Genomic DNA, 12,262 nt, shown 5'->3' with positions numbered 1-12,262 from the left:
CGTGTGTTCTGTAAAATGCTTTATTTCTCCTCTTGTAAACACATGACCTTTTAAATCAGTTACAGACGAAATGATAGAATAGAAAAAATAAAGAACAAAAGATATTTCCAAAGGAAAGCAGCAAAAAAATATCATCTCAGAACAACTATTTTTGCAATACATGTGCTTTTTTAGGGTTTGAAAACAGTGTCGCCAAAAATAACCTCAATAAACTTTACTTCAAAAAAGTATTCTGCCAGGATTATGTGCTGAATGTGATTTGAGATACTGTACAATTCCTATATAATCCAGATTTCTACTTTGGAAAATAAACCTGCTGAATTACATTTTTCCCAAAAATGGAAACCTTTTTAGCACGGTCTTGCATGTTTTTCATCGGGACATTTTTTTCTTACAGAATTTAAGGCATAGAAAACTGTTAAGAACACAAAAGAAGAGATTTTTATAGATGTATCAGTGGTTTGTATACATACAATGAAAGTAAATGGGGTTCAGTATTGTTTGATTACCAACATTCTTCAAAATATCTTCTTTTGTGTTATGCAGAATAAACTACAGGTTTGTACTGACATAAGGGTAAGTAAATAATTGTTCATTTTTGCATGAACCGTCCCTTTAACAGTATGAAAGTTGTTACAATGCAAAACATAGGTGGTCATCATTATTGATTCTGGTGTCAAAAATGAATCCGACATGAGATATCCATATTTCCACAAACTCTTAACTTTCAGAACACAAGTTTGGTAATATGAAGTACAGTGTAACTTCAGAAGCATGTAATCAACACTAAATGAGATTACCCACTCCTGTTCTGTAATGTTTGTAGAAGCTCTAAACAATCCAACATGTAATATTGCATGAGTATTATTAAGTGTCATAAATGCCAGAGCTGCTGACTACATTCTAATCATGGTCAAATGTTATTAATTCGTCACTTTTAACAGGTTACGAAGTGTGCAATTTCTAGGCGTTACAAGCCGTGTGGAATGTTGAGAATTAACATTCAGATCACATCTGAAATTCCAAACACGTTGATTGGCACAGACATTTGTGAGTCAAGCAGGAGGGCGTGTCTTTGAAGCTGTGTGTTCCAGTGGGTGTGGTTAAAGGACGTGGTGAGCGTGTCATGCCTGCAGGTACTCCGGCTGTACCCGCGCTACCTTGCGAAACTCTTTAGCGTGCGTGCGTGGACACTGCATCTCACACCAGCTGATGGGGACCATCTGAGCGCCTGCGGGACGATTTGAGGAACAAAGCATGAGAAAATTGCCTATTGGCTAGTATGAGGCAGAACCATTTAAGCAGTTTCTCACCAGCTTCACTGTGGGCCACCACAACACCAAGCTCATTCTCCGCTGTAGTCAGCAGGTAGTTCGACTGCACATCACCTAAAGAGATCTGAGGACTGAGGTCAAGGGTCACAAGTTCACTCATTCAAACAAAAATTATTTGTTCTGATGAACACAGAGAAAGATATTTGGAAGAATGCTTGCAACCAAACTTCTTGGACTCCATTGACTACCATAGTAGGAAAAAATACATCATAATGTTTTGTTCTGTTGAACACAAAAAAAGACATTTTGAAGAATGTAGGACAGCAAACAGTTCTGGGGCACTTTTGACTACCATTGTATTTTTTCCAACTATGGGAGTCAATGGGGGGCAACAGCTGTCTGGTTGTAAGCATTCTTCCAAATATCTTTCTGTGTGTTCATCAGAACAGATATCTTTTTTTAAGTCTAATGTTGCCGAGACTACTTTGTGCCAATATCAAACAAAAGATTGCAAATTGTTCTGGTGCTGATGAGCAACTGCATCTAGTTTTCATTATAGATAAAATATATTTCAGAGATACTCAGAAATGTCATATCAAGGATACAACTTTAGCAAGGACGATGTCTCCTGGCCTGAAGCTTTTGTATGTCTCCACCTGAAAAAACAAACACATTTTTAGAATTTTTTTAATTGTTAAATTGGTTTAAATAATCTGTCATGAACTCACTTTATCCTTCTCTGTCGCTCTCACATCTTCTCGTCTAGTGACATCAAAACCAAAAAAAAGTTGATATCATATTGAATCAATTCCTTAAAACATTAATAATAACAACAGTGTACAAACATTTGTGCGACAAATCTGCATACCTGATCGTGCCTCTAAAGCGGTCTTTTAGCGGTGTCGACCCCACATATAAAATGTGGACTTTAGCAAATCTTGGGTTGATACTTGTCACCTGTGCAGGTACAATAGACATTCAAACACATTTGCATAATTACACTTCACTTTTTAACACTCCAAATATGAAGAACCTGACATCATTTTTACACCCTTGTGACATGTTTTTCATTGGCGAAAGCCAACAGGCAGATTGTTGGTGACCGATGGCCTTTCCTTGAATATTTTTCAAGTGAACAGTGACTACGGCCACCAGTCACTAACCTTCTGCCTCAAATGAGTTTGAAACAACATTAAGATAAGTTAATGATGATGCCAGGACTTAAACTTCTTCTCATAATTAGAGTAATTCATATATGACATTAAATATATCATGCTTTTAGAACGCTAACCTTGCAGGTGACAATGGCACCGACGTCAGGCAAAAGCTGTGCTTCTGTCTCTCTAACCACTGAAATCACTGGGAGCTAATAAGAAAAGATTGATATTGAGTTACTCCACTGAACATCCAGGTTCAATTCTCAAGATGCATAGTGACAGTAAAACATTTCTGTTCAACATAAAACCAAATGGCCTAACTGACCTCTTCTCCCTCGTTCTTCCTCAACACGTAACCCGCGAGTGATGCGAAGATGCAGCCGTGCCTCAGATATGTGCCGGTACCCGGAATACAGTCCTCCGTGCTGCAAAGCCTTTCACCTGCAAAAAAAATCATACATTTTTTTGTGGGGAGAACCTTTAAATTGGAATTTAAAGCAACGTTTCCAGTTATTCTTGTAGAAACTGTTTTCAATGATAGTGAAAGTAAACATAACTTTCACTTCATACTAGAAATCTAGTTTTATGTCATTTTGAAGCTTTATTTCTGTAGTCCCCGTTCACTTTCTAGGCGTGAAAGAACAGCTTGCTGAACTTCACATTATTAAGATTTAACAACACGTTATTGGAAACATTATCTGTGTAATTTAACAGTAGGTCTCAAACACAAATATATAATTTAACCCAAGCAATTATCAATATAGTTTCACATACATGTATCATGCACGTCCGTTGTAACCGTGACGCGTAATGTTACGCAATCGCGTCATGGGAGCTGACATTTCAAAACATTCCTTTAAAAGTGAATGTTGAAAAGTGGTTTCAGGGCATAAACAACTGGAGTCATTCATCAGATGCCATCGCCATGTTCGTGTACAGGCGCATACATGCTTGACAGCAGCGCGAGCGCCCCAGGCGGTGGGCGGGGCTCGCCAAACGAGTCTTTAAACCCCGTTAACACCCTGGTAACTACACCCGCGTACAGTATATCAATACGACCACAGCAACCAAATACCGTCAGCGGTCTTGACATATGTTAACTGCATTTAAACAAGGTTTGATGATTAAATGTCCGCTTACAATTGTATAACTGTTACGCGCGCGGATGATTCGGCCCTACAGCCAAGCAATACACACGTGATTGATCAAACTAATTTAAAGGTTTACCGACCGCTTCAAAGTTTATGAAATGACAGGGGATACAAAAGCAAAGAACATAGAGCCAAGCCATGCAAATAATATATCGATAAACAATACAAGAAGAACAGAAAACTCGTAAATGACAGTGACCCACCTGGAACACACAGCTTCATGGGCGACATGTTTTCAAGAAGCGTCAGATGCTTTCTGATTGGCTGTTAGTCGGAGGGAAAGCTACGGTCTGATTGGTTATTTTGTAAAGAGTGGTACGTGGAAAGCGCCATGTTTGTTGTGGCAGCACAGTGTATTCATTCGTGTTTTATGAATCTTTTTATCTATAATCTGCGTGAATGTTCATATATATATATATATATATATATATATATATATATATATATATATATATAAATATATATATATATATAAAATCTATTTTTACATTAATTATTTTGTTACCATATCTCGAAGATTTTTATATTGTTTGTCAATATACATTTAACTCTTGTCAATAATTTATATAATACCAAATTGCAATCTCTCCTGTACTTTTTTATTGTTTTCTCACTACAAAACATGTCTTTTTATTTTGTTCCTTATTTTAAGCCAGTAAACATCATCTTTAAGGATGTGCCTTACATTTTGATAGCAAGAGAACGACACAAAATAGTTATATTTGATCAATATTTCACAATTCAAGTCTATGGTATTAGTTGATTTGTCTCTAAAATATTACTTTCCGATACCATGACAGAAATCTAAGAGCAAATAATTCAAAACGTAATTCAATTTATTTTGTTATATTACATTTACATTTAAGGCATTTGTCAGACGCTTTCGACTTACATTGCTTTATCCTATACATTTTACATAGGTATTTGCAATCCCCTGGGATCGAACCCACAACCTTGCTCTTACCACTGAGCTACAGGAAAGCAGTATATTACAGTATAATACAATGATTAAATTATATTATAATGATTTATGGTCTCCGCCTTTTGAGCATTTTTTTATCCTTGGTTTATTTATTGGCTTTAACTGCAAAAGCTTGCTCACCTTAGAAAAAAACATATTTTATCATAATAAATCCAATGCATGTTAATCTTGACAAGCAAGATGTGCAGAATCATAATAAAACAAAACCAACATGTATTTCTGCTTAAGTTAGCCTACATTTATTGGGATTGCACATTACTCATGTAAGCAAACAAAGTAGAACATTCACTTTCAACCAAGTTTTCCCCAAACTAATATGTGAAGGATGATCACATTCATGAATATCAATTCAAATTCACGTTTGGGTAAATGTTTGTGGAATACATCAAAACCTGGGCCAAAATACAGTAAATATGACATGGACAACAGTATGATTACATACAGTTGCAGTACAAGTACAGACAAAGGACAAAAACAACCATTTTACTTCATAAATATCTCCTTAAATCTCATAGGAATATAATCTGCTATTTATTACCACTCAAATTCACATCATAAATGCTGACTGTTGCAGCATATCTTCTGTGTGCTTTCAAAGAAAGGAATATTTTCAGAGCGCATCTGTGGGTGTCCAGAGATACAGGGCATTATGCATGAATCGAAAAACACCAAATCTGCTGCCCACCCAATCATTAATACAAGCTGTTGCCTGGATACAGTCAAAGCCATGCTCTCACAGATAAACACCGATAAACACATCTTGAAATGTTCAGTGAAGGGACTACTTCACGCTTCTTAATGTATAGTGGCTCAGTTTTAATTAATATCTACATACTCAAGCGGTTAAAGTGAAGGTTTTTTGAAGCAAAGTTAAATTTATATTAAGATGGTCCCTATTATTGGTCATTGGTTTGGTTCTAGATTTGTGGTTCACCACGGATTGTGTTTTTGAGGAGAAATGTGGACCATCGTACAATGTTTTTGTCTATTTCTTGGCTTTGCCCTGTGCGGCGACAGCTTCCATGGCTTTGCGGACTGTCTCTTCATCTCCCAGGAACTGCATGGGTTTCACAGGCTTCAGGTTTTTGTCCAGCTCATAGAGGATGGGGATTCCTGTGGGCAGGTTCAGCTCCATGATAGCCTCCTCTGACATACCTGGAAAAAACGAACGGGTCATAATACAGATCCGGCAGCAGAAAAACCCTGGTTAATTTTACGATTGTGTGATCGAACATGAATTCTCACCTTCCAGGTGCTTCACGATGCCTCTCAGGCTGTTGCCGTGGGCAGCGATGAGAACTCTCTTTCCCTCTTTGATCTGGGGAACAATTTCCTCATTCCAGAATGGCAGAGCGCGAGCTATGGTGTCTTTAAGACTCTCGCAAGAAGGCAGCTGGTCCTCCGTCAGGTCGGCGTAACGACGTTCCTGCATCACAATGACATGGGGTGTTGAAAAGCAGACACAAAACAAGCCTGAGATCCTGAGGGTACAAACATGAATACACGAATACAAACCTTACTGATGACGGTGTAGAAGTCGTGATCTGGGTCCATGGGTGGAGGAGGGGTGTCATAGGAGCGTCTCCAGATCTTCACTTGTGCTTCCCCGTGTTTGGCCGCCGTCTCAGCTTTGTTGAGGCCTGTGAGACCACCATAGTGGCGTTCATTCAGACGCCAGGTGCGATGTACTGGCAACCACATCTGATCGATGCCATCCAGCACCAGCCACAGGGTCCTAATTGCACGCTTCAGCACGGACGTGTAGCATATGTCGAACTCATAACCCGCATCTGAAGGAGAAAAAAGCAAGATGCATAATTTATGTTCATGTTACGATGTACAGGGCATCTATCCAGGGTGCTTACAACACGAGATCCCGGTAAGGCACCATTCTCCAGCAATCCTGACATCCAGGTTGGGAGGAGATATTCATTTCAGTAGGAACAAAGATGACCAACTGGAATTTATAAAAACATCAATAGAAAAAGAATCCAACCAATTTATATAAAGACAACCACGTAACACTAGGATAGAAGCTTTGTACATGCATACATCAAAACCCTCATCCCACTTTTACACCCGTTTACCAGACTGCACGTCCTAATGTGCAACTGCGCAGGCTTGCAATGTCGCAGTGATCTCGCGATAGGGTCGTTCATAAACCATTGCCATGCCAAAAACCACAAGATCAGTTTTAAAGAAATGCTCTTCAAAGTCACCTTTCAGGGCCTGGCCGCCCCGTTTGGCCTCCTCGACTCCAGTTTCGCTCAGATCGGCATCGAACCAGCCGCAGAATCGATTCTCTTGGTTCCAGCAGCTTTCGCCGTGGCGGATCAGCACGAGCTTATACGCGGCCATGTCGATGCGCGCACACGCGTTCAGATGCAAATGGTACGTTCGCACCAAATAACGGAGACACGGACCCGGGAGACGGAACAGAGATGCTGACAGGTCGGAGGTAAGACGGGGCCGGTTAGTTAGTAATGAAGGAGGTCGCTTGTGAAAGTTACGAGGAGGGAGAGAAACGCTTCCTGCCGCGCTAGACCAATCGGAGCGAAGGTAGTCAAGTTGCAGCTGACGTCATCACAACGCTCCGACCTTGAGGGTCGTTTGCCCATATTTATGTGTTTATATGTAGAGGACGTTTATTTATATAGCACATTTAATAATGTTGACATATAAATGATTTAAAGAACAGCAAAGTAATACATTACTTATTGTACAAATTATTAAACCACAATGTTGAAATAGAGAAACATTAAGAAAAGTAAACATTTGTATACGAGGAATGCGATGAATTCACACCAGACATGTGCTAATTTAGTGTGTTATTTAAAGTATTTTATTTATGAAGGTGCTCAGACCTAACAGACACAACTTCATACCTACCAAAGTCCAAAAAGCATACATATTCATATGAAGTACACACTTTATTGTAGTGTTTCTGAAATAGGGCGCTCAAGATTGCATTGTAGGGGCCTACGTCGATAAAAAAAATTAGTGGGAGGGCCTCCACATATTGCTGTGAACAATTTGGGACTCAAAAAGGTAAGAATGCAACCGGTGTTGCAGCTAAGGTCTATATGTACTAATGGTCATTTTTATCGTGTGGTTCTTTGATGAATTCTGACTGGCCGTCGCCTTCGCTGTCGAGTGGGTCTTCTCCTGCGGAAGCCATGCAGTTGCTCCTGGTACTCCCTTTGGCGCATGGGTACGTATCCACACGGTTCACACATGTCCTAAGACAGAGAGTTTAGTGTGTATGCCATATGTGTTGAAAAGGAAAGTGAAACACTTTACATAGACATTGCATTGCGTAAATTAGCAAATGCACAAATATTGTGTTGTACCGGATAGCAGCTTTGGAATTGTTTGTAACCACCCAGCAGAAGGTAGAGCTCTGGATAGTGCAGGTTTGGGTACACATTTAGACTTCGGTCTAACCTCCTCAGATACTGACATCTGTTGGACAGGTAAGAAACATATGCAAAAACGTTATCTGTTTTTATTCTGAAGCCCAAATTCATGTCACAAATATGTTAAAACACCATCTGAAGATCTCTGTGTGTGTCTTACAGGTGCGGCCCTCTTTTGGATGAGAACTCGCAGTGGAACACTATCAGTTTCCGCGGCGATGATGACCCCTTCTCTTTCGCAGCAGAATTTTCTGGCATTGAGTCCGATTGTTGTCCCCAAGAGGAGACACTTCCGTCGGGGTAAAGCTCAGTCTTTTCTAATGCTTGGAAAACAGCTTGCTGGATCTGAGATTCGGTATAGATGTTTATTGCCCCCTAAAGGATAGAAATGTTATTTTAAAAGACAAGATTCAAAACTAAGACAATTGAATGCAAACAAACAAATCTGTGGTACAAAAAGAAAGGCTTCCTGAAAGTATATGGCCTTTAGTTTTTGTGCAGATGCTTTAAGGACACATGTATGCTATTGTACTCATTGACAAAATACTAAAACGTGAAGTTTGGATTGAGAGGTTTGGTTAATTTGTAATGAAAATATTATATAGGAATACCTTAATATGTCCGCCTTTATACTCATATGGATAACGACAGTCGATGATGAGAAAGTCCTCCACGGCAGGACCAAACTCACCTCTGATCAGAGACGCCACCTTTAGGTCAGGAACAGAAACTATCTTTACTTAAAAATGCCTAAAAACTAGAGCTGTCAAACGATAAATCGCATCCAGAATAAAAGTTTGTGTTTACATAATATTTGTCGGTGTAATGTGCATAATCATTATGATGGAGGATTAAAAATTTTAAAAGTATATATAATTTTTTTAAGTTTCAGTTGGTTTTTATATAACAGAATTTGTTTGAGAGATTTAATGGAAAATTGGATTTGAATTGGAAGATTTCTTACTGTATGCACGCTGACACAGTGAAGCTCGTGATGGCCGGCACCCTGAACAGGAAGCAGGCGTTGCTATGGAAACAATTGTATGAGAATAACAAATATGGATAACTTTATTTTATTTCTAGACTCTTGTTTCTTGGTCTGTGAACTTGTACCATACTAAAGTCTCCTATAAGGGTGAGGTCAGCGACGGTGGCCTCGGTTATTTGAGTTGGAGGAGCATTTCTGTGTGACCTCATTCTACACAACCTTGCAGCAGCCTATAGATGCACGGCGAGAAATCAGATATTCACTTGCACAAATAGCAGAAACAATGCAGTAAAAAATACAAATAAAAAAGCTTATTTAACATGTTGGCTCATATATTTTGTTTTCACCATTGAGTCTACCTCATCTGTCTCCCTCGTATAACTGCCGTCATCTTCTGGATCACTGCAGTACCGTTTCCCAGATCTATGTGCTGATTCTGGTTCCTCTGATGCACTGGAGAATCTACTGGACAGCTGCACTCGTAATCTCTTCTGCTGTTCAAAGCAAACTACATTACCCATAATTCCACAGCAGTGAGACAATCAACATAAGTAAATACAACAACTACTTGCTTACAAACATGCAGTTCAACAATGCAGTGCAAAAACGCCATTCAGATGTCATGCCAAGATACAAAGACACTAACAGAGTAGACTATCATTGATATTACTGACAATAGCTCTCTCATTCTCCTTATTAGCAGCAGAATCCTGAAGATCCCTCCAAATACGACTTGACTGGACCTTGTGATGTGTGATAAAACAGAGATACAATATATGATGCACTTAGGAATATACACAGGAAGTGTCTTTTTCAAGAACTTTTTTCATAGATCAGGTTTGGTCTGTGCATGTGTCTTACCTTGTTTGGAGAGGTTTTAGGAGACAGACTTCTGCTGAAAACAGAGAACAATGCTCTCTGTGATTGTATGTTTAATGTGATTATTACTGATTATTCATTAACCGTGTGCAAGTTTTTCATTACCTTGTTCTTCGTCTTTTCACAGCAGACACTAAAAGAGACAATTCAAAGAAAATTGCAGTAATGCATAGCAGAATTAATAATGAGAGTTGTTCTTCAGGTACATTTTCATGTGAGATTACTATGCACTATGCAATTGTTAGGCTAATGGTATGAGATTATTAACATGCACATTTTTTCAATAAGAAAAAAACATAACGATTCCATGTCCTTCTCCATGTCTTAATTGAATAGATCACTACTGTCTGCTGGTGTATACTGTAACTAATGTAAACAACTATTAGGTAGAACAATTGCTGCCCAATGAATCACACTGGCAGTTATAATCCCTAAGAGACTGATTAATATCATCATTCAGGTTTGCTAGCATGTTTTCTAAACTAAGATCAAATCATCGATATGTCAAGTTTGCGGTCAGTTAAGTGCCCTCAAGAAAGTTAATTAGTCTGTGTGTGTGTGTGTGTGTGTGTGTGTGAGAAGCTCTTGTTGAGACCTGTTGGCGTCTCTTTCTCCCTGGAGAGTGTGTTCATCTGTGGGCTGATCCATTCAGGCGTCAAAACAAGCTTTCTCCGGGGGCTCGGGCTCTTTTCAGACACACTTAAGCGTTAAATAATCATGAAATATAAATGATTACCTCACAATTCTAACATATACAATAATGAAATTAATTATCTAAAAATAATAACTAAATTAATTAAATGATAAGAATTGTAAAGACATAGTTGGTTGTTATTTTATTTTATTAATTATACTAATAATGATTAATTATCATAATATTTGTAAGATTTTGGAGTATAAGTAGCATAATAATTTGCTATAAATGTATGTGCATTGATGAATAACGTTTTTCTTTATCAATATTGCAAAACTTGATAAATGATAACTTACCCATCCTGACATTGCAGGTTCTGCAGGTTGAACGAGAGCTCAGAGACCGGTGAAGAGTCTTCTGTTACGGACAGATCCCAAACTGACTCCATCAGATCATCAGACATATAGTCTGTATGATAACTAAACAGCAAAGATCCTCTTTCAAAGCTAAATGCAATAATGCATAATTAATTAAAACAAGTTTCTATAGTCAGTTGTGTCTGTGACTGATACGGAATGATGGATGTTGTGAATGAATGCCTCATCCTCCGTCTCTCTGAGGGGTCTTCGGTCACCTCCCCTTGGAAACTCGTGTTGCTACAACAGGCTCATGTGATCCGCGTCGCGTCCCTATGAGTCCAGTCATACCTCTCTGTCACAGCAGTCGCCCATTAGACAACTCGTGGATATCCAACACTTCCCTGAAGTGAGTCATTTGAGGGTGTAAATTTGAAGTCTAGTTTAAGCAAAACGACCAAGTCTAAATAGAACAGACAGATCGCCCAAAGTGAAAATAAAGAAGCTATATCACAATCGCAGGACATTTACTTCTCTTGTATAACAGTTTGGACATTACCTAAATCCATAATTTGGGGAGTAGCTTTGAAAACTGAAACTGTCTGAACACTTTGTATCCGTTCACATTCAGAAACGATAACATTATGATTATCCTAAACTTGCACGCTTGAGTTTTACTATTTAAATGTGGGAGCCCTTTAAATTTTGCTGTATTGTGATTGTGTTTCGTCGTTCATCTATCTGCTGTAAACAATCGCCCTGTCACCGAAACTACATCAGGTTCAGAATCAGAAAGAGCTTTATTGCCATGTATGTAAGGAATTTGTTTTGGTGACAGAGAACATCCAGTACACAGAATCAGAAACAATAGCACACAAAGACAATGACACAATGATTTAAATAAGGGCCTGTGGGTATGAAAAATTAAGATATACAATACAATAAACAAAAGATAAACATAATGAGAGTAAACCAATGTGTTTGTGTAAATATGTACAAGCAGTGCTGGAATTGAAGGGGGGCTGGGGGGACCCGGGATCCCCCATAAGGCATGAGGGACCCCCATAAGAATAAAAAAATAGACTTTGAGGGGTCCTTCAGATATTTGTATTTGAGTAAAAATTATAATGACAAATGTGATTAAATTCATGCAATGGATATGGTATATTTTGTGAATTAATTATTTACAATAATTTATGTCGATCTACATCTAAAGACTGCTGAGCGCAGGACAGCAAAAGAAGCCTGTTCTTTTCTGTAAGCCTGTTTTTAATAAATACTATAAAGTTATGCTTATCATTTTTAAATATATTGTGTACTTTTTATAAATTGTATATTGCGAGACTAACCCCCATCAAAAAAAAAGTATTTTAAGTAGGACCCCCATAAGACTTATATAATTTACTTACATAATTTACAGAAAGA

At 38.4% G+C, this 12,262-nt stretch overlaps 3 protein-coding genes across 5 annotated transcripts; all 3 read right to left on the bottom strand.

Moving 5' to 3' along the window:
• Positions 1-2: 2 nt before the first annotated feature.
• Positions 3-3,837, bottom strand: exosc1 (exosome component 1). The gene is made up of 8 exons (XM_056773330.1): positions 3,786-3,837; positions 2,757-2,872; positions 2,566-2,640; positions 2,143-2,231; positions 2,003-2,036; positions 1,880-1,930; positions 1,314-1,398; positions 3-1,231 (listed from the first exon to the last, which is right to left on the bottom strand). The coding sequence occupies exons 1-8, from the start codon at positions 3,811-3,813 to the stop codon at positions 1,125-1,127; spliced, it is 585 nt and encodes a 194-aa protein (XP_056629308.1). The 5' UTR covers positions 3,814-3,837; the 3' UTR covers positions 3-1,124.
• A 939-nt stretch (positions 3,838-4,776) lies between these two features.
• pgam1b (phosphoglycerate mutase 1b) lies at positions 4,777-7,125 on the bottom strand. The gene is made up of 4 exons (XM_056737480.1): positions 6,784-7,125; positions 6,080-6,354; positions 5,810-5,990; positions 4,777-5,719 (listed from the first exon to the last, which is right to left on the bottom strand). Exons 1-4 carry the CDS (start codon positions 6,920-6,922, stop codon positions 5,550-5,552), a joined length of 765 nt encoding a protein of 254 aa, XP_056593458.1. The 5' UTR covers positions 6,923-7,125; the 3' UTR covers positions 4,777-5,549.
• A 255-nt stretch (positions 7,126-7,380) lies between these two features.
• Positions 7,381-11,299, bottom strand: cdc25d (cell division cycle 25 homolog d). 3 transcript variants are annotated; one of them, XM_056737462.1, is made up of 12 exons: positions 10,838-11,299; positions 10,443-10,546; positions 9,953-9,980; positions 9,830-9,863; positions 9,643-9,711; positions 9,328-9,459; positions 9,094-9,198; positions 8,945-9,007; positions 8,592-8,690; positions 8,141-8,355; positions 7,915-8,026; positions 7,381-7,803 (listed from the first exon to the last, which is right to left on the bottom strand). In XM_056737462.1, exons 1-12 carry the CDS (start codon positions 10,942-10,944, stop codon positions 7,666-7,668), a joined length of 1,206 nt encoding a protein of 401 aa, XP_056593440.1. In that variant the 5' UTR covers positions 10,945-11,299; the 3' UTR covers positions 7,381-7,665. The 3 variants fall into 3 exon arrangements, with proteins under 3 accessions (XP_056593440.1, XP_056593432.1, XP_056593447.1); XM_056737454.1 differs by having other exon boundaries at positions 9,328-9,462; positions 9,830-9,860; XM_056737469.1 differs by having other exon boundaries at positions 9,328-9,462; positions 9,830-9,860; positions 10,443-10,533.
• Between the last annotated feature and the right edge of the window lie 963 nt (positions 11,300-12,262).

Source organism: Triplophysa dalaica, chromosome 2 (assembly GCF_015846415.1).
Source record: "Triplophysa dalaica isolate WHDGS20190420 chromosome 2, ASM1584641v1, whole genome shotgun sequence".
NCBI classification, from domain to species: Eukaryota; Metazoa; Chordata; class Actinopteri; order Cypriniformes; family Nemacheilidae; genus Triplophysa; species Triplophysa dalaica.
Note: the sequence above shows the minus strand (reverse complement) of the source record. Positions and strands in the feature narration are given on the sequence as shown.